General features: G+C 42.9%; 1 protein-coding gene across 1 annotated transcript in view; it reads right to left on the reverse strand.

Annotated features, from left to right (window-relative positions):
- The window catches only part of ERCC6 (ERCC excision repair 6, chromatin remodeling factor), an 81625-nt gene extending 60150 nt beyond the window's left edge, over nucleotides 1–21475 (reverse strand). The window contains 5 exon segments of the mRNA XM_017885518.1: nucleotides 6695–7442; nucleotides 11013–11121; nucleotides 13367–13487; nucleotides 15184–15619; nucleotides 21308–21475. Of these exon segments, the coding sequence (XP_017741007.1) occupies nucleotides 6695–7442; nucleotides 11013–11121; nucleotides 13367–13487; nucleotides 15184–15605 (1400 nt within the window). The 5' untranslated portion in view covers nucleotides 15606–15619; nucleotides 21308–21475.
- Between the last annotated feature and the right edge of the window lie 6124 nt (nucleotides 21476–27599).

A 27599-nucleotide genomic window follows, 5' to 3' on the forward strand; every position in this document is an offset into this window, starting at 1 on the left:
TGAAAACTCACATCACTTTTGACAAGCTCCCAGCATGCCAGTATCTGTAGCAGTAACTAACTCTGTGTACCACGTGATAACATGCACCCTCAGGAGGTAGACATGTGTGAAAAATCAGACCTTAGCAATGACACTGAGCAGTAGGGTATAAGTAACTCCCACACAATAATGGAACACTAGGCATAAATAGGTTTTAAGAGCGTAACTTTTTCTTTCAACTTACAGATTCCTAAAAAAAAGAAAAGAACATAGGCATCTTTCTTTCTTTTTTTTTTTTTTTTTTTTCCTCCCAGGCTCAAGTGATCCACCCGCCTCAGTCTTGTGGGTAGCTGGGACTACAGGCGCACACCACCACACCCAGGTAACTTTTTCTACTTTTTGTAGAGGTGGGGTTTCACCATGTTGCTCAGGCTGGTCTCGAACTCTTGAGCTCAAGCAATCCTCCTGCCTTAGCCTCCAAAAGTGATGGGTTTACTGGTATGAGCCATTGTGCCCGGCCAGGCTTATTTTCTTGAGAAAAATGACCTCTCAGAAGAAGTTAAGAACATTTCTTTAAAATCATTATATGTTAGGTTTCTGGGTAAACTTTATTTTACTAAACTCAGATTTTGGGAGAGTTTTGTTTTTTCTCCTTAATTTGGGCTTTTAAAAAAAAGGCACGATCAAGTCAACCTCCATATTGTCAGTTGGCCTTTGCTGAAGCACAGCCTAAAATTGCTAAATCCTCATCGGGTACAAACCAGGATCCAAATTAAGGACAGACAGGACAATCCCAGTACAAACAGGTGCTAGACAGAAGGAAGAGGTTCTCGGAAGACAATAAAATGGAAACAGGCTGGGAGGGTGGTGGTTCTCAGGGCACTGCCTTTAGAAGCATTTCAGGATAGGAATGGGACAATGGGGTGGAGTTGGCCCCCATCAAATGGAGGGAGAAACCAGGCACTGAAGCAATGCTTGTCCGAGTCTGCTGCAGCAAACCAAGCTGTGAGATCACTCTCATGTGTCCCAAACCACCTTCAGAACCCTTCTCCTTCTCAAGCCCTTCCACTGACTGCTACCTTGAGCAAATGACTTCATCTCTCTGGGCTCAAAGTCCTATCTCCTGGGTAGCTGTAAGGATTAAACAAATTAACCTATGTAACAAGAAGAACCACAGGAACCACTAAGAGGTACGCATTCAAACATGTCAGCCATCGTTGTTCTTGTGCACCACCCCCGTCCCCGCCCCCAACCCCACTTAATGCCACCCTTGCTCAGGCCCTCAAGGCCTCAACGTTCCAAATCCACAAGACTCTCTTCGTAACAGTCATCCTACTTGGCTTGACCCCTCAGCATCTGAAATGCTGAGAGCTCCCTCCTCAGAACAGTGGATGTGCACAACCCAACCCTCCCAAGCCAGGATCCAATGGGGCCCTGGCCACAGAGGCCCAGTGCTCAGGGGAAGGACAATGAAGAGTATTATCTTCACAGAAGATTACGTCTCACAGACTATTAGAAGACATTCTGTAAGATTTACACAATCAATGGAATCTTTATCAGCCCTTTACATCTCAAAGTTACTCATATAAAAAAGGTAAAAAATAGGGCACGAGGAAAACCTTTAGGATCAAAACTGTATTAAAAACCAATTGTATCAACAGACATCAAGACTACAGATTCAGGTTACACGAGACCATGAAGTAAATTCAATCCCCATCCACACCATACTTGCCAGGTCTTCCATACTCCTGAGCCATCTCCCCATATCCTCATCCAATTCCCAGATCACAGGCTTAGGTTTTTGGTTTGATTTCCAGTCCAATGGAGGTGGGGGCAGCTATGTGTTGATTCTTGGCACCACCCTGTGGTCATACCTAAATATTGCACCTTCTACTCAATCCCACAAAGGGAAGGAAACACAAGTATGTAGAGGGCCCAGCCAACTTAAAATCTCAGCTCTACTTCACAGTAAGACTGTGGGCAAACCAATTAACTGGAGGGGCCATGATTATAACCATGTAAACATGTGTATTCACAGAACCAAAGACTGGAATGACATGTAGAAAATAAAAACATAAAAAATAGAGGTCATTTTTTCATCTTATTATCATCATACTTTTACAATAAAAAACAGGGACTCATCAGAAGTGCTGAAAGGTGGTGAGGGAGCCTTCAAACCATTCAGAGGAACCAACTCAAATCCACTTCAGGCTGTGTGTTTAGCAGCTTAGCCCAATGCACCAGGTCATCTGAGGAGACTCAGGCACCGCCTACTGAAGAGTCCATTTCTGAACTCCCGACTGTGTTTCCCTGATCAGGGTGGGCACAGGTTGGGGATATATCCCAGAGGCAATTATTTGCTGAGTGTGGCCCAAAGTAGAGAAAAAAGCATTACATTCTCAAGCCTCAACATCCTTACCAACAATGCTTTCCAACTGCCTCAAAGCTCTCCTAAATGAGAATACAGTTATTTCTGAACAAGGGCCTGTGGACCATGAAGAATGTCACCAAGCTCCCCCCCAGAGTCAGCGGGAGCTCAGCCAAAGCACAAGTGCAGTGCCCAGCTCCTCCTGCCCCGCACCTGGCGCCTCGGACTCCCCAGGTTGAGCCCAGGCCCCTACCCACTGAAAGTGTTCCCCATGTGATTCTGACACACACACCCCACAAGAACCAGATGATCTATGACATATAGCATTTAGCGAAGGCTCCCTGCCAGGCCCTCCCCTGTGTACATACAACTGTGCAGGGCACATAAAAGAGGATTTTTGAGAAACTGATATACAAACTGCATTAGCCAAAAGCTGCAGCCCCAAAAAGAAGAAATATGTAAGACTGACTTATTTCCATCCCTAGATCCCAAACCTGACAGTGATCAGAGCCACCTGGGAACATTTTTTAAAAGTCCTGCCCGGTGACCCCACGCTAGACTTCCTGAGTCAGCATCTCCAATGTTGGGGGCTCCCAGTGACACTGCATAATCAGTCCGTGGGTGGGGAAGCTTTGCTCTAGTCTGTGCTTATTGCCAAGAAAGTAGTCTGCGAGGGCAACAACTTAAATAATAACTGCTGGCAGATGAAAACAGAGTAAGAGCTTGGGCGAATGCGTTTAAGTCAAATAATAAATGCTAACCCTAGTCCTGGCAGCAAGAAGAGACAAAAACATATCTGGAAGTGCATCTTCTCACTCAGGATGCAACCCATCTATGCCCACAGCCTGACCAAGCAGCGCTGACCACTGCTGGAAAAAGAGGCAGGAGTCAGTGACATTTGTTTCCTATGGCAAGGTTGGCAACTACCTAGCATGAATGTTGCTAGTTCCCCACTGTGCGTATGATAGACATCACTAAGGAACTGCACACTCTTTCCCAGCCCACCCAAAAAAGGCCTCGGAGCCCCCTGAATAGACTACCACTCCCCAGAAATCAGAGCTGGCTGGAGAGTGAAGCCCACCCAGCCTCCCTGTCCTCAGCCTCTCTGCATATTGTGGCATCACACCAACCTCCAAGGCAATCCAAATGAGAACCCTGAGGAAATAATGTGCCTCCAAAGCGAAGCAAATTCCTTCCCTTCTCAATGATGCACCTGGAGTTTAGGGGCAAATGTGTAACGTGGTTAATTGGGATAAGGGCCTTATTAATATATCTGAGCTACCCAACAAGACGAGGCCCTACACTGGATGAACTTCCTCCATAGCCTCTCCCAAATATCTCAATCGAATTCATTATTCCCTTCACACTTGGTTAGGTTCTATTTGTGCCCAAGTCCATCAACGGACTGCAAATTTTTTGCCAGAAACCCTTGAAGCCAGTCCAAGGATGCAGACATGCATTCCTGACATGAAAGCAAAGATAAAGCTATGTGGGCTGACCTCGAATATGTCAACTGGCAAGTGAATCAACAACACGGAGGTAACAAGGACTGGGGACAAGCGCCCTGATCTTTATCACCCTGAAGGGGAAAGGTTCATATGAAATGTTTGGTCTTCTGGGCCACCCAGGGCTGCCTTGGCTGCACAGCCTGGACTAGGTAAGTAGCATGTAGATGCTCACCAGGAACTCACATCACTCAAACACTGAAGGTGTGTTAGTCCTATTAAATATTTATTTGGCACCTGGAGCTCCCAGGCCCACAATGTGCAAAGCAATAGTATATTTTAAGAAAGCAGTAGACCTCACAACCAACAGCCAATAGCAAATGGAAACTGTGGTAGCACAAAATTAAAATGAAAAAATAATGTATGTTTTATAAGACCTGTATTATCATTGACCATAGAACTGACAGAACATTTACTTCTAAGCAGTGGCTCATCCATCCTGTATGATATGAAATGGTATGAAAACCAGGGAACCCACTGAGGAGCTGGCCTCGAGATACAGTTCAGTGTAGAGGAGGAGGCAGGAGAAACATGTGGGAAGGGGGAATACACAGTTTGAAAAATGGTTAAAACTTCAAAGACTGAGCTGATGGTTTGAGCCAAATGAAGGAAAGCAGGATCCAAGGTGCGACTGCCCAGTTCCATAAAGAAGCTATGGAAAGGGCTTGACGGGAAATTCCTAGTACCAGCTAAAATAAAGGTACCTAGTTAGGGTGAACCTAGTGCCAGTGAAAGGCCGATGGCTCTCACGCTGAGAGAATAAGGAGGATGAGATATCCAGAAGTCACCCACTCTCACTTCCTAGAGTTGAAAAGAGCATTATAATTAACAGGCTATACCCTCAGTAAAAGGTGTTAATTTCAGCTAAGGGTGCCTACCCTGAGAACTATTCCTAAATTCTAACCCCCACAAAAAAACTAATTTTCTATGTTGTAAACTATATGACTTTATTCTAATCATCCATCATCAAACCACTGCTAAGACAAGCAACCCTAAAGGTCTTTTTGTTTCTCCAGGGAATAGCATTACCATTTCAATCAGTCTACAAAGATCAGCAATGAGTAACAAAATATAGAGAGACTGGCAGTTCTAATACGCTTCTCAATCCTGAGCATTTTATTTTCCTTTAACATCCCCCAATCCAGACAGCACCAAAGGAGACGTAATACATATATTTCAATGTGGATATCTGCAGTTTAACAGCCTTAATAACTGTGGCTATAAAACGTAAAGAGCTATCGTATTTTGGTGGCAATTAAGAGTTATTGATATTTCTGAAATTCATTTGAGATTTTACTGTAGCTTTAGCAAAATATTGGCTCTGGAAATAATAAATTGTTTTACAATCTTAACATTATTAAGAAAAACTTATTGCCATGAAATTAAACTAAACCCACATTTAAAATTCAGTCAAAATAAATTGTTCTTGATCAAAATACTGATATATTTTAAACATATTTAATATTGACCCAACTTAATTGGAAAAATATAGATATTGCTCCATTTATAATCAATATGTTGAGATGAACACTTTTATTAATTCCTTGCAGTAGTTAGGAAAAAGCCTGACACTGCTCACTGTTCAAGAGTACTGGGCAACATTCCTCAAACAACTTTACAGGTGATAAACGTGCACAGAAATGAAAGCTGCACTGAGGGATGACAAATATAAGCCAGCCCTCATCTGTGCATTACTACATAAGGTGCTACTAGAATGTGGGTGCCACAACTCTAAAGAACAGGATTAAGTCACAGGTCCTCAAATTACTGTTTAAAAGAATTCTGACGCATCTATTTTGGAAAGCTTATGGTGTCTGTAGTGTCTGGACAGGGGTTAATGAGCAGTTCTAAGTAACAAGAAAAAACACCAGGTCAACCTTCACTCACAAAGGCCAATAAATATAACAAACTAGGTCTCTTCACCTTGAGAAATAAGAAAAAACTGTTGAGGATTGGCAAAAAGTCATCCCACTATCAAGTATTTTAAAAGTAATAAGGTTCCTTGTTCCCTTTGAATTCCTTAGAGCTAAGTGAGCTCTAAGTCAAGGAGACTTGAAATGTGCAGCAGTAGCACAGTACTCAGTGGGCCACCGTGGGGAGGCCTGCAATGCCGATTATTTTTCCTGGCTCACAGAAAACGCGTGGCAATATGCAATTCAGACTTCATGTTTCACATGTTCACCTTCCCTTTTACGGTGCTTGCTTTATACAGTGACAATGTCATGGAGCTAAAAGCCAAAGTCAGTCTCTAACATAAAAAATAGTGAAAAGAAAGTTATGCTGTGCATACAAAGTATACTTTTTGCATGATGGTAGTTTATAATTACGCAGATGACTATCTTCTCAAGACAAAGGAAGGATTTACAAAAGCAAGCTTATTCTTTCTATGCCAAAGTTTGTTTCAGCTTGTTTTTGAAGAAAAGTTCTCTAAAATCACTTTCCTGCTTCAAAAGGGAAAACAGAAACCCCTATCCAGTATGCATGACATAATTCACCCTTTTCTTTTTCCTGACACTCATTCTAGGGTGACTGTAGATATAAAGGTGACACAGCTCACACTCAGCCCTCTGTATGCCTCTTGCCCCAGGCTTCCCTTAAGTTTCTCATCTTACACTTGCCTCCAAATCCAAATAAAGACCTAGAAGTACATGCATTTGGGGCCAGCACCATTAAGGACTCAGGGGTCCCACTGCTTCTAGCAGGTTAAGGCTGCAGAAATCCAACCTCTGCATAATCGGGGGTTTAATATATTAAGCTGGATCTAGAATGTTTACATATTAATAAACCTGTCACCTAAGATAAAGCAAACAGTACAATATATTTATAATCCCCACAGACCGACCTTAACCGCTGCTTATAATAATCTTCATCTCCATCATCTTGGTATCTTCCTACTTTCCGACCTCCTCCTCCTCCTTCTCCTATAGGAGAAGCTTCAGCTTCTTCCCCAGAACTTGGGAAAAAGTCGTCGTCAATCTCCTGCACTGGGACTTTCTTCTGCTGTTTCCGGCCCTTGGGCAGAGGCTTCAACTCATAGTCAGTACAGTCTCCAGACAGGTCCGCCTCCACCCCCTCCACCTCGTCATCTTCCTCCTCCTCCTCCTCCTCTGTGGGGAAATACTCAGACTCTTCACCCTCAGAGTCTCCCTCTGCCTCTGGCCTCATGTCTGACTCCCAGGGTCTCCTTGCCTTTGGCAATCCCACTTTCCCCTGGAACTGCAAAGCCCTCTTCTGGAGTTTCTTGATGTGCTTTTTCAAACGCTCCTCTTTTTTGGACAGAACTTTGGCTTTCTTGTTTGGTTTGCTTTTACTTTGCGCTGGAGCCGGAGGCGTGACTGAGGCTGGAGCTTTTCTAGCTGGTCTTTTATTACAAGTAGCTTGCTTCTTCCTTTCAAAAGACAGTTTTGCTTGATCTGCCAAATACTTTTCGAAGCCTGATGCTTCATTGAGCATGATTTTTCTGGGCTTTTTCTCCTGTTTCTGAGGGATCTGGGTACCAAAAGGTGTCATCTGGCCAGTGCGGATGAGCTCTTCCCAGGCAGTCTCCTGGACAGGCATGAGCATGCTGCCAAGACAGGATGGCCCCGGTTCTGAAAGAACAATAGCAACGCGTTTTGCACTAGCATGAAACTTTTCAAGGGTACAAAAGAAATGCTCACTCTTTCAAGAAATATTAGGCAGCTACAAGTAACTCATATAAAAAAAGAATCATCCATGTACTAAAGCATGTTACATATGAAGGACAGAATAAAATTTATTATAGCATCACGCTATATTTAATATATTCCTGTTCAAAAAGATGACTTCTCAGTAACTTTTCTCCACAATATTTCACTATAAATATACTCTCTGCCATCCAAAGATAGGCTGATTACTCTATAAATACAGTTATAAACAGTCATAGTTAGCTGTGTTTCCTTATCGGCCAAGGAATAGTCCATGAGGAAGCAAGCTCTGAAGTTCTCACATCATTGCTAAAACGAGCATTCAGATGGACTTAAATTCAAGAGACAGTAAAACCGGAAACAGGCATCTCAGGGATGACCATGTATCTAAACAGGAAAAACATAAATGTCAGCTCTACGCTGCCCAGCATGGCAGTTACCAGTCACCTACAGCTATTTAAATTTAAATTACATTAAGTTAAAAACTCAGTTCCACAGTTGCACTTGCCCTTTTTCAAGTGCTCAAAAGTTACACAACTAATGGCTACTATAATGGGCAACACAGAGAACATTTTCATCACTGCAAAAAGGTCTATTGGATAGCAGCACTGTGTTAGATATGTGAAGTTAACTGACTTGAAGACATGAACTAAAATTGGAAGTTACACCATAAGCATAAAGTCACCCAGAAAGTAACCCTCTTTCATTAGTTGAAATTCATTTCTGGCAAAATTACCACATAATCAAAATACCAAAAGACCTAAGGCTTAATAGGAAGGAATCCATATTCTAAAATCTACGACTCTTGCAGGCCAATAATACCCAGTTTTTCATTAAACTTGCACTGAAACAAAACATACATCTGAAAGTGCACAAATCATTAAGTGTAGAACTCAGTGAATATTCAGAAAATACATACTCATAAACTAGCACCCATATCATATAACAGAAATTACTAGCACCACCAGATGAGCCCTTTGCTACCTCCCAGCCTCTACGCCCCCCAAGATAATGATGGACCTGGACTCCTAATGTACAGACAAGTTGTGCCTGTCTCTGAATGCTACATAAGTAGAAATGTTTGTCCCGTGTCCACGTTCTTTCACGCAACATTATGCTTTTGAGCTGCATCCTTACTGTTGAATGTAGCTGTAGTTTGTTAACCGTCACTGTTAATGCACATTTGAGTGGCTTCCAGGTTTTGGCTACTAGGAATAATGTTATGAATATTCTGATGTACATCTTTTGGTAACATATATATACACACACACACACGCGTATATACACACATGTGTATATATATATACACGTACGTACGTATATATGTATATATGCATATACGTGTGTATATATACGTATATACATACATATACACATGCATATGAGTGTGTATATATAATTATCTGGGTATGCTAAGCTTTAGTAGACACTGTCAGTTTTCCAAAGTGTTACCTTCCAAAGTCCCATCAACTGCGTCAGAAAGTTCCAGCTGGTGCATATTCTTGCCATTTCATGTTAGCTATTTTGGTAGATGTGTAGTGGTACCACATTATGGCTATAATTTACATTTCCTTGATGACTAACAAAACAGATGCCTTTCATGAATTTATCTTTTGGACAGCCTTTTTTGTGTAGAAAGTGTTCCAGTCTTTTTCCCATTTTTCTTTGTCTATTTTTTTTAAATGATTGCTAGTTCTTTATACATCCTAGATTTGAGTCCTTTGATTCACACATGTATTGCAAATTATCTTCTCCAGCTCAGTATCTTGCCTTTACACTCTCTTAATGCTATCTTCTGATGAACAGAAGTTCTTGGTTTTATATACAGTTCATTTAACAAATCTTTTCCTTTACACTGAGTATTTTGCCTCAAGTCTCAAGTGTTGGCTAGTGTCCAGATGGAGAAATGGAACCAGGAGCTCAAAAAAAGAGCAAAGCCAGATGTCTACAGATCTGTATAAGGTACTAGTAGAACCTAGGTGGCTGCAAAAGCCATGGGGAATAGATGACCAGGGAGAGGCAGCAGAACAAGAAGAGGGCTCAGAGAAATCCTGAGAAACATCAACATTTAAGATAATGCCAGAAATAACTCTGCAGAAGTAGTCAGAGGGCCAAAAAGAAAACCAGTAGAGAAGTAGGGATCCCAGAAGGAATAGAAGTGTCAGCTGCTGTAGACAGGCAGAGTGGAACAAGGATAAAAAGGGGCTCTTGGATTTGAGGAGGTAATAACTCTAGACAATGTAGCTATTAACCCTACTACCAAAGTAGTAGCTACTAACCCTGAGAGGTAGCTATTAACTCTACTACCAAAGTCACAGTAGGAGGTGAAAGACAACAGCAGATCTGAGACAGCCAGACAGGAACAAACATCTGTTACCAATGAGAAACACAGTACCAAGCAGTTAAAAGCACTGGTCATAGGCCTAATGAATTCTGAGAGACTAAACTTTAAAACCACGTATTTTTGGGCTGGGTGCAGTGGTTCACACCTATAATTCCAGCACTTTGGGAGGCCAAGGTGGGCAGATCACCTGACGTCAGGAGTTCGAGACCAGCCTGGCAAACATGGTGAAACCCTGTTTCTACTAAAAATACAAAAAATTAGCCAGGCATGGTGGTGTGCACCTGAAATCCCAGCTACCTGGGAGGCTGAGGCAGGAGAATCACTTGAACCCAGGAGGCAGAGGTTGCAGTGAGCTGAGATGGTGCCACTGCACTCCTACTTCGGCAACAAGAGCAAAACTCTGTCTCAAAAATATATATATGTATTTATATTTTTCTATTGCCTCAATTAATTCTTCATAACAATTCTCATCTTACTGAATAAACTTCTAAAGCTAGTAGAAAATAGTTGCTTAGAGAATTTAATGTTAAGCAGCTTTAATCTGTATTTCAAATAGTCAATGCCTAAGCAGCCACCAACAATTTGTACACACACGCACACACACAATGACTGCAAAGATAATTTAGTTCCAGAGCTTATGAATTTTCCCAAAAGGTTTTCCAAAAGACAACCATCCAAGACAGTAATGTAAATGAAACACTGGCCACAGTATAACCTGAATGAAGATGTCTTTTCTTAAACTGATGCTTGGAAAGCCTGCCAAATACGCTCCTTAAAGACACGTGAGAGCCATTCTACAAATGGGAATTGATGATGTTGGGCTTCCAACATGTAATTTGATCATGATGCTAGTTGTCTTTATCAAATTAACAATATAAGAATGTTTAAGATTTCCAATGTATTAAATGTAATAATAAATGTGTATCAGTAGCCTCCAATGAACTGAGTTAAAAGTTTACTTTAATTCTCTTTGAGAGGGATTTGGTTCTGCAGGTGTAAAGAATAAAATTTTCCTAAATCTGTTTTGACACTAAAGCAACGAAATGGATTTTTCTCAAAATCCAGGCAAAGACTAAAGAGACACCCTCCACTGACTACAGGCATCAGGCATCAATTCAAGAACACAGAGAAACTGCTCCCAGCATCCTCACCTGCATCTTCCTCTAGACTGGCGTGATCTAGTTCAATTTTCACCTCTGCTCCTCCAAGGATGGCCTGGAGATGCTTTTGTTTTGCAGTGATCTTTTTTAGCTGTTGTTCCTTGAATGGTAAATATCGAAGACAGAAAACAGCAATGAAGTGATTTATTGTTAAGTCCAAAAGACAGCATTATGAAATTTTAAACTTGAATCCAAAGTAAAATAAAAACAAAATATACATTACATTATATAAAAATTCCATACATTACTATTACTAGAGAGCCCCATGTGAGCAACTACCACTTTTCTAGGAGTAAAGGGGCCATGAATACTCCCAGCAGACAGACATGCCTGCACCACCATGCTCTCCTGAGGGCGGCAGACAGCCTTCTATGTGCCCGAGCCCTTAAATACATGGACACTGACCTGAAAGGTGGACTTGTTCTACTTGGTTTCCCCCTTACACACTGGGCAAAACCCTAAACTACTCTGTGTTTCTGATCTTCGGAGCCAATGGGCTATGGAAGTCAATAGGCCATAAGACAAGGAATAAAAACGCAAATGTTCAGTTGAAAAAGTTAGTCTCCTTTGATAACCTACCATATTTATGACTGTCCTTTCAGTATTCTACCTTATCAAAAAGCCTTAAGAAAAAAATATATTTTGCCATGCCTCTTCACCCTGGCCACTCCAGACTCCTGTCTTGTTTCCTTCCACATCACTACAACTCAGATATGTGCCCTTGGGCTTCATTGGGAAGGCCCAATGAACGGGGCCTGTGGTACCTGGTTTATCTTCCCAAAGTCAAGAATGTTTCAACTTCAAATATGAGTGTGGGACTAGGGGAAATCCTGAACATAAATGCCACATTGCAATGATTTGCAATTTGTTTTTTCTCAGTCTTTCTCTCAGCAACATCCTGTTTAAAGCACTTTCCCTCTGAATAGTCTACCTAACCATGAAAGAGCTGCTAAAGACAAGAATGCATAATTAAGTTAGACTAGGACCCGAAGTGGTCTCAAGTTTGATGCTCTACACCCTTGAAATCCCAGCCCACCAGAAGCCCAAGAAGATATCTGTGCACATCAATTTCACATGCTCCCACGAGTGACCAGATATCCCCTCTCTGATTTGGGAGGAGCCACTTGCCTTGGGCAACTGCTAGCTGTGACCTTTGGGCTTGTATTCTGGAAGCAAGTGAGAGAAGATGGGGTGGTGCAGATAACAGACTGGTGAGTGGAAAGTATAATAAAAGGAGGGCCACGTGAACTGAGTCTATGCACAGCCCTGCCCCTGGAGAGCTTAAAGAAAAGATGCAAGGACTCTACTCACTGCAGTGAATCAACTGTAAGCACAAGGACATCTGTTAGTCATTTGGGATGGCAGAACTGAAATGGTTACAACTAGTCATTCCCATCTATTGCAATGTATTTTCACAAAGGGGTACATAAATCCTAAAAAATGTTTCAAACCTCACAAAGCTGTACATAAATCCTTTAAAAAAGCTTCAAACTTCATAAAAATAATATCCTAAGTAACAAATATTCCCTACCATTAAGTTTTCCAAAGCTAAGTACAGATCCAGTGTGGCTGGGTGCTGACTGTACCACCCAAGGTGGGAAGAAGGGCCATGCGAGGAAGGGCCAGGCTCTTGCAACAGTGAGCAAAGGTGTGTGAGGGTCAACAGCTGCACTGCCAGGAAACAGAGTGGAGACAATCAGAGGAAGCAAGGTTGAAGCAGAAAAGAATTCACACAAGACCAGGAGACTGAGGTCAGTGTGACCCTAAGCCAGGCCAAAGAAATGGTGGTGCAGGAAGACTAGGGAAGTGCACCCAAGTGAGGCAAGCAACACCAAAAAGGAACTTTTCTCAAACACACAGATGGTCTTCAACTTACCAAGTTCTGACTTGCAATTTTTCAACTTTGTGATGGGTTTATCAGGGCATAACCCCATTATAAACTGAGGAGGCTCTGGACTTAACTACGGTTTGACTTGCAATATTTTGACTTTAAGATAGGTTTTTCAGGGTATTAAATGCATTTTTGACTAACAATATTTTCAATTTACGATGGGTTTGTTGGGACGTAACCCCGCCATAAATCAAGGAGCAACTGTATATGTATGGATGTGTGTATGGATGGATGTGTGTGTATATGTATCTGTGTTTTTTTAAATGCAATAGAATGGGATGTCAAAGGGAAACAGCAGAAAGATTAAACATAAAAAAGAAACCCAAAATTTCTCTACTGTAATTGTAAGTATTTGCTTCACATCTTATAAGTGCTTTTAAAATACTTCCTAAATTAAGTGGGCCTAAATGATGACTTTTCAAAATGCAATACCGAATACGTTATTCTGAATCACCTTATTATACTTCTGTCGTTTTACAGAATCTAGTTTCCTGTTGATGTCTCTGCTGGTGGCAGCTTGAGGGCTAAGCTGTTCAATAATTTTATTGATTTGCCTTAGTGATGTCGTACATGACCTGAAAAATAAGATAAATTGTCTATTTTCCACTCTGATAACATTTTTATAGCATAATATAAAGAGAAAACGCTAAAACACATCCCTTTTACTTCTTATTAACTAAAAGATAAAATAAACTAAACCAGAATACACACCCTTATTGGCCACAAATAAAACTTGTAGGATCATTAGAGGTTTAAGATGACTGCTAGTGTTTTCTTTTATCTAGCGGATTTAGATCAGCTCATTCCCATTTGTAAGCTGCTTCATTCATTCTACAAGCACTATTTAAGTGCCTACTTTATTCAAGACACTATGCTAGAACAATGTGCAAAAAGTTGTCCTTTTACATGAAAAAATGCATACATGGGTTTTTTAAACCTGTTATGGAAGCCAAAGTTTGGAAGCATCCTAAAAATGCTTAAACATTTTCTTATATAAATCACACATCTGCAACAATTATTTTTCTTCTGCATAAATGGAAGATTCACTTACTATATCATTAAACTTTGTGGTGCAAAGAAAACAAATCAATTTAAAATAAATTACTCCTAAAATAGACACCATAGAATTGTAGCTTCCAATTTTCAAAACACAAATTCAATCTTCTTGATGCTTGTGTTATTTGCTGTTTGTATCCTCTGTGGATTACAGGATAAACAACGCATATTACTGGCTGAGATACCACATGCCACCAGCCATCTAGCATCACTCTGCATGGAGACCCCACAACTTTCCTCTGTCACCTCTGTAGAAAGAGGACACATTTCCAAGATCAAATGTAAGTGTCATTATAAAGAGTTGAGGTCCTCAACACTCAGACTATAACCATGAATGAGCACCTGCTCCTGAGGAGACCAAAAGAACACACCAGGGAATGGAGCAGAAAACATGTCTTTGAAGTACCAACAGCCACATTCATGACAGCTCCACACTCCACCCTCCCCAGCTATCCTGTGACACTGCTCCATCCTCCATCCAGTTCAGCCCTCGCCTTCTTTCTTGCTTACCTGACATTGCCCAGAACACTGCCCAAAAGGGGGCCAAGCAGTAATGATAAGTGAGCTCAACACCTCCCACTTCCCCTCTCCTGTCCTCACCTCCTACCCTGGCTCAGGTCCACAGCTTCCCCTTCTTCCCCATTAATGTGCTATGCTCAAAACAGCTCAAGTCTTCTCCCTCTCTAAAACACAAATAAAATCTCCATTCCTGGAGTCAAAATGAGGATGAAAGAAAAGAAAACCAGGGAGTCTTTCTCATTATTTCTACAAATGCAAATCTGAAAAATTGCCCAAGGACTGAACACTAAGTTTGGGGACAGCAAGCTAGAAAGAAACTACTGCACAGAGAAAAATGTGAAGGTGGCGGAATGTATTCCTGGCATCTTGAATAGGAAACACCCGAATTTTAGGTGCACTTCTCCTGAGATCACTTTGTGTACATGCTGGTGAACAGCCCTTCTCTTCTGGACATTATGCATGCAACTGGCTTTCATGAGCTGGACGGAGACTCTAACTACCATGTACAATGCCACTCCTGAGGGGAAGGGCTGGGGCTCAAAGATGAGACTGAGGATTGCCCTTACTGACTCTGTCCTCCAAATAAAAGACTCTACACATCTCCTAAACTTCTGGAATACTAGAGCTCTCCATTACCTGAATATCCCCGTCATGCTTAACTACAACTTTTAAAGGAAGAAGATGGGCTGCACTCACGTGAGGTCATCCAGGACCGACCGATACTCCTTCTCCACGTCAGCGAGCTGGGAGGCACAGCTGGCCTCATGGATGGCATTGTCCACCTGCCGAAGCACACCCTGTTCCAGCACATCCTGGTCATAGACGTCCACACCCAAACCCTGCAGCTCAAGGGCCTGGGCACTAGGCTCCACCGCCTGGATCTGACGTCGGTTGATGTGCAGCAGGGCTGGCCCTCTCCTCAGAGCTGCTGATGCGCACCCCTCAGCAGAGGTGGACAGTCCGTCACCCACGGAACTAAAGGGCAGGTATTCCTCCACCTCCCCATCACCACCACTTTCTTGCTTGATTGCCATTTCTTCATTATTACTGATAGGTTGACTCTGTAAATAGTCTTGCTCCTGAGTTTGACTTGAGTGGGAGATTCCCTCATTTGGCATTCTCTACAGACTCTCTAAAAGGAAAAAAAATTTATAAGCCTTTTCGTTATGTAGGTTTCATTGTAGTTCTTAAATATTTTATAATTAGAGCAGACTGATTTCTCAAAAGATCAAGTAATAATCTTCCAACTATATAAATTCAAGTTTCCAAGTATTAATTCACTAAAAAGGGACAAACAATATATCTTCTTGAGTTCTGATAATAAATAAAAAAAAAATTAACCAGAAATAGAAAAGCAGTGTCATCAACAAAGAACATTTAGGCAGCCAGCTAAGAAAGCCAGCCACCAAAATCCTGGGGTGATGGCCATGGAATATTCTTCAAAACAGTTGAAGTCATTTGGCTGCTGTTTTCCAAGTTAGCATCTTCATTTCATTATGACAAATGATTTATATTATAGTGGCAAGATCAACTGTAATGCATAAGAAACAGTGATGTTAGGAAAGAGCTTCTGTGTGAATCTGAGACTAGAAACTCCTAGGCTGAACACCTATCCAGTAAGTAGGAGCTCTGAACAAATCAGAAGCTTTGGGAACAAACCTCCTGCTTTGGGAGGCCAAAGCAGGAGGACAGAGACCAACCAGGGAAACAGCAAACTCAGGACTTCAAGATCAGCCTGGGAAAGATAATGAGACATTGTCTCTACTAAAAATTTTAAAAATTAGCCAGGCCTGGTGGTGTGCACCTATAGTCCCAGCTACTCAAGGGGCTGAGGCAGGAGGATCACTTGAGCCTAGTAGACGGAGGCTGCAGTGAGCCATGATTGCACAACTGCACTCTAGCCTGGGCAAAAGAGCAAGACTATGTAAAATAAATTAGAAGTTTTTTTTAAAAGATTAATTAAAATATTCTCGAAAATAGGCTGGGCACAGTGGGTCACGTCTGTAATCCCAACACTTTGGGAGGCTGAGGCGGGCAGATCACTTGAGGTCAGGAGTTTGAGACCAGCCTGGCCAAACATGGTGAAACCCCGTCTCTACTAAAAATACAATAATTGGCTGGGCATAGTGGTGGGCACTTGTAATCCCAGCTACTTGGGAGGCTGAAGCAGGAGAATCACTTGAACCCAGGAGGCGGAAGTTGCAGTGAGCTGAGATCTCGCCACTGCATTCCAGCATAGGCAAGAGTGAGACTCAATCTCAAAAAAAAAAAAAAAACTCAAAAATAACTCCATTTTAATATATAGTATAATTTCTCACCCATCAGGCTGGCAAAAATGTAAAGCCTGATACATCCAATACAGACAAGGAGAATGATCCCCTCCCCCTCACACACTGCTGCTGAGAATATAAATTAGTAAAGCCCTTTGGGGGGACAACTTAGCAATAGCTATTAAAATTTTAAATGCACATGACCTTTGTCAAGAAATTCTAGGTATTTATTCCAGAGAATTATTCCAGAGAACTAATCACACATAGATGCAAGGATGTTTAGTGGAGCACATTTTTAAACAGTTTAATGTAGCTACTAAGTATATTCTGTAGTACTGATACAAAAGCCATGTTAAGTGAAAAAATTCATGGTATGAACGCACTGATGTTGAAAAAAGTATGTATCCTGCACACAGAATGATCTGGCAGGATACAAACTAAGCCTGCAAGTCAGGACGGGGGAAGAGAAAGCACAGGGAAAAATAAGGGGGGACTTTCACACTGTACTCCACATACTCAGGACCTGCTGCTTTAAGGAGAATATATTCACTATATTACCCATACAACTATCACACCTAATAAATATATTAAAAAGCAACACAATAACCAAAACCCGTCTTGCTTTTTGTTTATCTGTGAATAAACTAAAACTTCTTTGAGCACTGTAACTTTTCTGTTAAATGACAAGTTCCCCCAATGGGTCCCACTCATTCCTTATTAAATAAAATAAGCCCAGCAATAAAGCACTGGGATACAAAGAATTCAGCACCATCTACACCCTAGTGGCTATCCACTGGAGAAGCAGCATGTCAGTAACAACAGAGCAGTGCAGGTCAGCTAGCCCAGGACACGGACAAGAGGTCACGTGAGCATTGAGGGACCTATATATGGTGTCTGGAGCCCAAGAAATATCATGGAGGAACTGAGATTTGAACACATGCGCCATGCATGGTCTGATAAATAGGAGGTGCTCAACATCTGCTGAAAGGAAGTGAGGTTCAGAGCTAAGTCTAATAAAAAGTTTGGTCTGGACAAATGAGTCACAAATTCAGTCACAAAAATGAGACTCTCAAAAAGGAAGCAGATGGGAAGCAGGACTGGCAAGCAGCTTATACGTAATCAGTACCATGTGCAGCATGCAGTCCGAAATGCACATCTGAGCTCAAGGTAAAGTCTGGGTGATATGTGGACACATCAGCAGAGTGAGCAGTTCCAGGGTTCTTAAGGCTCTGACAGGTACCCAAGGTCATTTTGGAGGGTCCGAGGAGGCTAACATCGGAAAGGTTAAAAAGTGAACAACACAGTGAGAAAGTTCCTCCTTTTGGGGCCTGCTGATTATTTTCAAGAGGAAGGCTCAGCTCACCTCACTTTCCAACAGAGGGAGCAGGATTCCAGCTCAGAGTCTCTGTACTAGCTGGCAGTTAACAATTCTGTTTTCATTTTCTTATTTGTACACACATGAGAATTTCTTTTAAGAGAAAAGGATGCCAATTCAACCAAAATATTAAGTAACCTTTTTTCTTTTTTGTAAAATAAATAATATCAAAAAGCACTAGTATTGTGGTGCAAAGACAAAGTTAAAAATAATGAAGTTTGGGGAAAACTTCTAATAATAAAAAAGGAGGAAGAGGGTCCAGTGAATTGGAAAGGGCTGAGTGAATTTGGATACTAACAGGTCACCATTTACCCTGGTAAAAGAAGTTTCAGGCCAGGCTCAGTGGCTCACACCTGTAATCCCAGCACTTTGGGAGGCTGACGTGGGTGGATCACCTGAGGTCAGGAGTTCGTGACCAGCCTGACCCAACACGGTGAAACCCCACCTGTACTAAAAATACAAAACTTAGCCAGGCGTGCTGGTGCGTGCCTGTAATCCCAGCTACTCGGGAGGCTGAGGCATGAGAATCGCTTGAACCCAGGAGGCAGAGGATGCAGTGAGCTGAGATCGCACCATTGCACTATAGCTTGGGCAACAAGAGCAAGACTCTGTCTCAAAAAAAAAAGTTTCAGTGGAGGATAGGGTCAAAAACCAGACTGTAGTGGTTGAAATGTAGTTGGTGTGAAAGGAGCAGATGAGGAAATGGAGGCCACAAGGGAGTGGCCTGTCCTTTAAGGAGCTTGCCTGTGGCAAGGAGACAGCTAGAGTGATAAATAATGGATTTGTCGGGGGTGGGGAGAGAACTAGGGCAAGAAAAACTAGAGCATGTAATGACTGGAGGGAGACAGAGGAGATAACCCACACAGAAAGGTGTACCAAAAGAGACAGCAAAAGTGGAAGGTCCCGAGCAGAAATGAACAGGAGGCACTACACATCTTTCTCGGACTCTGGCAGAAGGAGGAATCCTGATGGATCTAAATTTGCAGGTGGAGAGGAGGGAAGCTGAAGTGGATCATAGACAAAATATCCCACAAAGTAGCAAGTTGGGCAGTTCCTGGGTCAGGAGACAAAGTTGGCACAGGGGCTGAAGACTGAGTCTGGAATAAATGTCCTGTACAAGAGAACAGGGAGCTAACAGGGAACAAACACTGATGATTGCTGTGGAGGACCAACCTGAGGATCCCCGCCCCCAGGCCCACAGAGCCATAGACTGCTAACAGTCTCCAGGGCTGTACAATCTCCTCCTTTAGCAATTAGCAGTCCTGGGGGAAATGTCACTATTGAGGATTTTCAGAGCAGAAATGGTACAGCAAAAGGGTCTTGGGCTTGAAGATGCTGAGAAGAGTAGCTGAAGTAACTGACTTCAGGGGGTCCAAGCTGAGTAGGTTTAAAAAAAAAAAAAAACAGAAGGGGCCTGGAAATGGGAGAAAGGGGTCAAGAAGCCATTTAGTGTCTGGCAATGGCCAGAAAACCAAGTCTTCTGGGAGTGAGAGTTGGAAACCAGAAGGCTCTTATCAGGTTAAAGAATTTCAGAAGTGAAATAAATCACACATTTAACAGTTACTGAGAGTCAATTACATCAGACAATGTACTAGGTTAACTAATTCCTGTCCCCATAGAGCTTAGAGTGTCATGAGAAAAACAGATATTTAAAATCCAAATATACACACACACACATACGTACACAATAGCGATATATTGGATACAATATTAAAAATAGAAGGGCAGTTGACTGATACTAGTTTCAATGCTTGAAAGTAAAAGCAGATATACAGTGGTTCCCAACTTTTGAGACACATACAAGTATAATTGTGGTGACTGCTGTTAGGAAAGTACAAGGTTTTCTGACAAAACGAGAGAAACCAAACTGAAATTATGGAGGTAGATTATGGGGTCAAGGAGGCCTCTCTGATAAAGTAACATCTGAGGACTCAGTCAGATCGAAAGTAAAGTGAACGTCTTGCAAGGAAATGAGTGTAATTTTTTTTTTTTTTGAGACAGAATTTCGCTCCTGTTGCCCAGGCTGGAGGGCAACCTCTGCCTCCCGGGTTCAAACGATTCTCCTGCCTCAGCCTCCCGAGTAGCTGGGATTACAGGCATGTGCCACCACGCCCGGCTAATTTTTTGTATTTAGTAAAGACAGGGTTCCACCATGTTGGTCAGGCTGGTCTCGAACTCCTGACCTCAGGTGATCCACCTACCTCAGCCTCCCAACAACGTGTGTAACTTTTATCACTAGAAAGAGCTGATGCATTTGTGAAAAAGGAAGAAGGCTAGAACATCGAATTTTTTACTTTATTTTTGACTTTGAGTTAAGAAGAGCCAAGAAGGGCTCCATTCATGGCCTAAGTCTTGCAGAGTATCTTCTAAGGCTTAAATCATCTGGGACACTAGTATCTTCATCGTCCTTCCCCCAGCACTGGCGCTCCCGCAGCCAGGGGAGAGCTGGGTCTGGTTTGGAGAGTTGGTCGGACACAGGCACAGTTCTGAGAGGGGACAGGCAAGGGCCAAATCACACAAGGCCTGGGAAAACACGAGCATGGATTCCACTGCCAGTGCAATGGACTGACTCTGAAAACTGTTAAGTAGGGGGATGATGGCATGACCTACTTTATGCCAGAGACCACTTGCACAACTGTGCGGATAATGGATTGGAGGAGACAGAGCAACAAGAATATGATGGGAAAAGTGGAGGAGAAAAGGGTAGCCTATCACAGGACGACAGCAGTGAAGACGCTGCGTGGAAGTCACGTTTACAGGCGGCCTGCCCCATCCGCCCACACTCTATTAACTTGACTCTATCAACGCCCAAAACGTCGGACGTACATCTAGCCCGACTCTCTTTAAAATAACAGCTCCAGCATTTTAATCGAGATCAAAAAGGACCCAGCTGACCCAGCGCGTAGGGGCCGTATACAAAGTCGGAGAAGTAGCTGAGTTTCTCGCCAGCCAGGGACTCGGGCCGCCTCAGGTGAAAGCTCCGCGGCGCTACTTCCGGTCTCAGGCTAGGCGGCCGGAAGCGGGAGCCTGGCCCTAAGACCGCTACAAACAGCCCTCGCTGACAGGCTCAATCACCACGGCGAGGCCAAGGTGCGGGGCCGCGGCCGCCAGAGAAGCCTGAGCCGGGCCCCGACATCCACTGCCCGACATTGGGCCGGGCCCCCAGAACACTCACCCAGGGCTGCGTGGCCGCCCACACGGAAACGGAGACTCTGCCGCTGCCGCTGCCGCTGCCGCCGCCAGCCGCCTGGGCACCCGGCTAGACGGGCCGTGGCGCCTGCGCCCTCAGCTCAACCGTAGACACCGCCCCCAACAGTGACTCCCACTCGGGCTGGCGCGGGTAGGCTCGCGGCGCATGCGCCTGGCTGAGCGTTTGTTTTTAAGCACGGGCAAGACCACGTGGTTTGGAGGGAAGCGCTCAGCCGCGCCTTTGTTCTTGCGTGCGAACGCAGGGCCAGAACGCTGTCTCTGCTGCCGGTCAGCTGGGCGGCTTGCGGAGGACGCTTCGCCGCTAGCGAAAAATACCCTGCTAGTAAGGCAGTTATGAAAGTTAAGACATATTTCCACGTAGAGGGGGATGCGGGTGTGCCATGCGAATGTAAATCCTCACAATTAACCTTGAACCCTGCAAAGAAAGTCGGCTTGGGCTGGGGAGTTAGCCGCAGGCTGTGACCTCCCCTGTCATCTGGCACAACTGAACATGGGAAAGATGGAAAGCGGTCTGCTTCTCTGTTTCCCCTCTGCCACGCGCGAGCCTGGGCGGAGTGAGTGCCTACAGAGCCTGCTTACATGTGTACATTGCATTACGTCCAGCGTTTAGTATCGGTCCTCAGATCTCAGAGGTAGGCAGGGTTTCGAGGCAGGCAAGGATTTTACCGTGGAGCGTTTGAAAAAAGATGTCCACATCTTTTTTCAGAGGTTCAGAGGTTCAGAACAAAGGGAAGAAGTTGAGCTTCGCCTGGGGAAAGAAGCAGCCCACGATGCAGGGTGGCTGTGCCAGACAGAGCTTCTCAGCTCAGGATCGGCGCTAGGAGAAGGTGGACGTTCCAGGGCCCTGAGGCAGGACGTCCTCTGGGAGCGCAGTGACTGCGGGTCACTGCCTGGGAAGTGCCGTCCTCACTTGGAAGCCTGAAGTCGGACAATAGGGAAATGGGGTCGGAAAGCGGCCCCAGCCCACAATGTAACTTGTTTTTGTTGTTGGTAGTGGGTTTTTTTGTTTGTTTTTTGTTTTTGTTTTTGAGACGGAGTTTTGCTCTTGTCGCCCAGGATGGAGTACAATGGCGCGATCTTGGCTCACTGCAACCTCTGCCTCCCAGGTTCAAGCGATTCTCCTGCCTCAGCCTCTTGAGTAGCTGGGATTACAGGTGCCCGCCACCATGCCCAGCTAATTTTTGTATTTTTAGTAGAGACAGGGCTTCGCCATGTTAACCAAGCTGTCCTCAAACTCCACCCGCCTCGGCCTCCCACAGTGCTGGGATTACAGGCGTGAGCCACCATGCCCAGCCTGTAACGTTTTTTTTTAAAAGAAGAAAGAATTTGGTGATTCCTTGGATAAAATATTAAGAATAGAAGGGCAGTTGATTGACATTAGTTTCAATGCTTGAAAGTGAAAGCAGATATATAGTGGTTCCCAACTTTTGAGACTGAGGTTCCCTTTGCAGTGTACTATTTTGGAGACCCTTCCTATATCAGAATTTGGACAGGAAAAAGATGGCCCACTCAATAGGGGAAGTTGAGAGTTATTATTTACAAAGACGTGGGCAAGGTTCAGGAAAACAACTGAGGGGATACAACTGGAGCTATTAAGGGCTGAATTGTGTCCCCTCCCCAAAACTCATGCTGAAGTCTTAACCCCCCACCCCCACCCCAGGACCTCAGAATGTGGCTGTATTTGAAGATAGCATCTTAAATGAGGGAATTTAGTTAAATGAGGTCCCAAGTTATTTAGCAAGTCGTCCAAACCCTTTTATTCTCCTTCCCCATCTAATTTTTCTGCATCATTTGTGTCCTTCACTCCCTGGGTGCCTATGCTCAGGATTTAGGGAACTACTTACTCTTCTCCCAGGAAGGATGTGCTGCAATTGGCTCCTATGGCCTAGTAAGCATACTGTTCACCTCTTCCCAGCTGTCTTCTCTCAGGCTGCCATAACAAATGCAATAGGCTGGGCAGCTTAAACAACAGGCATTTATTTCTCATAGTTCTAGAGACTGGGAAGTCCAAGATCAAATGCAGGCAGATTTAGCTCATTTAGGGAAAGCTCTCCTCATGGCTTGCAGATGGTTACCTTCTCACTGTGTCCTTACATGGGGGAGAGAGAGGGCTCTCTCTCTTCCCTTTCTTCTAAGGCATCAGCCCTATTGGATTAGGGACTTACCCTTATGATCTCATTTAACCAGATTTACTGCCTGAAGACCCTGTCTCCAAATAGTCACATTGAATGTTAGGGATTCAACGTACGAATTTGGAGGGCACCCAGTTTAGCCTGTAGCACCAACTCTGCCTTTGTTGACTTCACATTAATAGCTTGAAATCAGCCATGGTAGGAGTATTTATACCACAGGAATAGACAAACCATAAACTGAAACTTTGAAGGAGGGGCAATTGTTAATCTTTTCCCACATACCCCTACTTGTTATTCTGTCTCTTCTGTGATCTTACAAGCAGGTCCTTCTGCTTAGAATTCTCTTACCCATTCCAAACTCAGAAAAAGTTTCTCTTTTCTGAAGCTTTCCCCTACCCTCTGACAGCAACGGGCTCTTGCATCTCCTGTGTACTCCCACACCAGTATTTCTAATATCATTATAGTAGTTATTTATTTGGATTTTAATCCATTTTCCCTACCATTTTCTAGCCCTTACTCTAAGCTGGGCATTATTTTAAACACCCGACCCAAGGGGTTCTTCCTGCCCACTGCATAAAGAAAGACCATACCATTGTGGTACAAAAGGAGCTTAATAAACACGAGGCCCACCATGCCAAGTGGGAGATGAAGTGCATGCTCAGATCGTCTGATCCAAAGTCTGAAGCTCATAGGCTGGGAGTTTTTCAAACACAGTTTGGAGGAAGGGGTGGGGGTAGCCAGGTGACAGTTGCTTGCTGCTGATTAGTTGAGGCTGAGATGAAATCATAGGGGGAGTCAAAGCTGTCCTACAGGCTGAATCACTTCTGGGTGGGGCTGTGGGAGTGGGGTTGGCAGTCCAGGTGGAGCTATGGGTGTCAGACATGCAAAAAACCTGGAAAGATATCTCAAAAAGCTACAAATAGTGGTTGTATTAGTCCGCTCTCATTCTGCTAATAAAGACATACCCAAGACAGGGTGATTTATAAAGGAAAGAGTTTTAATTGACTCACAGTTAAGCATGGCTGGGGAGGCCTCAGGAAACTTACAATCATGGTGGCAGGGGAAGCAAACATGTCCTACTTCACATGGTGGCAGCAAGGAGATGTGCAGAGTGAAGGAGGGGAAAGCCCCTTATAAAACCATCAGATATCGTGAGAACTCACTCACTATTAGAACAGCATGGAGGTAACCACCCCCACGATTCAGTTACCTCCCACCAGGTTCCTCCCACAACACATAGGGGTTATGAGATTTGGGTGGGGACACAGCCAAACCATATCAGTGGTGTTATTTGCAGGAGTAATTGGGAAAGTTGAGCATCTTATAACCTCCAGAATAATGACTGACAATCGTTCATATCTGTGACTTAGCAGGACTCAGGCTCCTCTCCTCCCCCACAGCCTAATGGCTTCCCATTAACTTTACAAAAACAGTTGAGTTTCAGGCAAGGTCTGTTAACATGTAAACTATAGCCTAAATGTTTCTCAAAGTTAGGTGGCCCCAGTAGCTTAGAAATAATTAAGGGAAAGGCAAGATGGGAGTTAGGGGTGAGGTATTAGCTCTTTCACTGTCATAATTTTCTAACTGATATAATTTTTGCAAAGGTGGTTTCATTGTCTTGAGTGCTTTACTAATGTTAACTTGTTTAACTGTGACCATATTCATCCTTGTGCCTTTATTTCACATTTAGTGTTCAGTGTAAGGAACTCTCCCACTGACTCTACAGAACAGAGTTTTGAGTTGACTCTCACTTTTCAAAACTTCTGGGTAATGGCAGTGCAACAAAACCAGTTTGGTTCTCTGATCCTCATAAATGGGGAAAAACTCATGAAAAAAAAATTAGATGTATTGGAAGCACAATAAATACTTTGTAAAAATTATACATCAAAAAAGAAGTAAAAGCATATTATTTAGAATTGTGTTGGCAACCACTAGAAAAACATGTTAAATGTATGTTGAATAAATGAACAAACAATCTTAAAAGCAATGAATGTATAAAAAGCATCCATTGTGAACTGTTACCAGAAGGGGTTCCTGATCCAGACGCCAAGAGACAGTTCTTAACCCTTGAGCAAGAAAGAATTCGGGGCAAGTCCATACAGTAAAGTGAAAGCAAGTTTATTAGGAGAGTAAAGGAATAAAGAATGGCTACTCCATAGGCAGAACAGCAACTTGGGCTGCTTGACTGAGAATACTTATAGTTATTTCTTGATTATATGCTAAACAAGGGGTAGATTATTCATGAGTTTTCTAGGAAAGGGGTGGGTAATTCCCAGAACTGAGGGTTCTTCCCGTTTTTTAAACCACATAGGGTAACTTCCTGACGTTGCCATGGCATTTGTAAACTGTCATGTGCCGATAGGAGTGTCTCTTAGCATGCTAATGCATTATAATTAGCATATAAGGAACAGTGAGGATGACCAGACATCACTTTCATTGCCATCTTGGTTTTGGTGGGTTTTGGCCAGCTTCTTTACTCCAAACTGTTTAATCAGCAAGGTCTTTGTCACCTGTATCTTGTGCCAACCTCCTATCTCATCCTGTGACTTAGAATGCCTGCCCTCTTGGGAATACAGCTCAGTAGGTCTCAGCCTTATTTCACCCAGCCCAAGATGGAGTTGCTCTGGTTCAAATGCCCCTGACATATTTCTCCCTTCTCTTTTACAAGGGAACCCCTAATCCAAAGGGTAGTAGAGGGACGAAGATCCATCTTCTGTAACTTCTTCAGGCTGAATAAGGGCTATGCTATTCCTACCTAACTATTGTGGTCTCTTGTATTCAGAGTAGAGAGGAGCACAGTCAGAAGGCATCACTATGGTGAGGGCCATTCATAACTCTTGAGGGCAAAAGATGATATCTGGAAGATTAAAAAGTATTCAATTTAATAAAACATTGAGTAAGCTTATCCTACACTCCCACACAGAGTACAACAGCAATATATTCCACAATGGTAAAGCACAATAAGTAAAACTATCCCAAGTAAACTAAATTAGAAGGCTTTCCATGAACTGAGCAGTGGTTGGAACTGGTCAAGCTGATATGAAGTTGCTGTACATGCTATATGTTCCAATACATGACTGGAATTAGAATATTGATCCAGATTTTTACATTACCCATTTCTGTTATTTTTTTTCTGAGCAGCAGCCAGAGATCACTGGTTAGTTGGCAGGAATAAGTAGGATTAGTCTAAATTGCAAGAAAAAAAAACTTAAAAATAACTGATGAGACTAGAATCTAATAACAGGTGTACCATAGTTGGAACATAACTTTTTTCTCTCTTCAGGTTCCCACTTTTATTAAACACAAATCATGGTAAGACTGATTTGCTTCCAACTAAATAAATTTAGTTTTACATTTGGCCTGATTCTTTGTAAAAAGTGCAGCAAGAATAATTATTTTTCACATAGGCTTTTGTGTGTGTGTGTGTTTTGTAATTGGATTTGATGGATCTTTGTTCTATAAGGAATTTTAAATAAGAATTTTTAAAAAACTGAGCCCAGCCATGGGTTGCTGCCATCAAATACCTATAAGTTGGGTAAATTCCTCTCCTCCTGAGGTCCCAAGATATTGGGGCTCCTGGGCCTATGAGAAAGCTGCATTCGTTACTTATCACAGGCCAAGAACCCTGTACAAGAACTATGTAGATAAAGTATGAGGCCAGTTTTCCCAAGGGGCTTTTATTGTCTCTGTAAGTCAAGTTCGATTCCTTAAAGCAGTTTGTTTATATTTGAAAGCATGCCATTCCAGTCAAAGGCTTGGTAAAATAACCAGTTCCTCCAATTGTGTCCTGTTGTAAAAGAAAGCAGATTCTTATTGCACTTATGCAGATAACCATATTGCCATAAGAATACTCACAAATAGTTTCCAAATTCTGGAGAAATCGGGTAGAGAAAAATATGCTTCAAATTTTGTTTATAGGCATACTCAGCTGCTACAAGTTGTAAATAAAAGTTCTCTTGACTGTGAAAAACAAAACAAAGGATCAGCAACACTTTGAGAAAAAAAGGCAAAAAGATTACTTCAGGCTTCTATTAGTTTACTCCATGCAATTGACTCCTGCTCTGCTTGATAGTCATGAATATTTCAGCTCTCCATGAGAATCCTGAATGTTTTTTCCTCTATTCT

This window comes from Rhinopithecus bieti, unplaced genomic scaffold (genome assembly GCF_001698545.2).
Source record: "Rhinopithecus bieti isolate Rb0 unplaced genomic scaffold, ASM169854v2 scaffold_15143, whole genome shotgun sequence".
Taxonomy (NCBI): domain Eukaryota; kingdom Metazoa; phylum Chordata; class Mammalia; order Primates; family Cercopithecidae; genus Rhinopithecus; species Rhinopithecus bieti.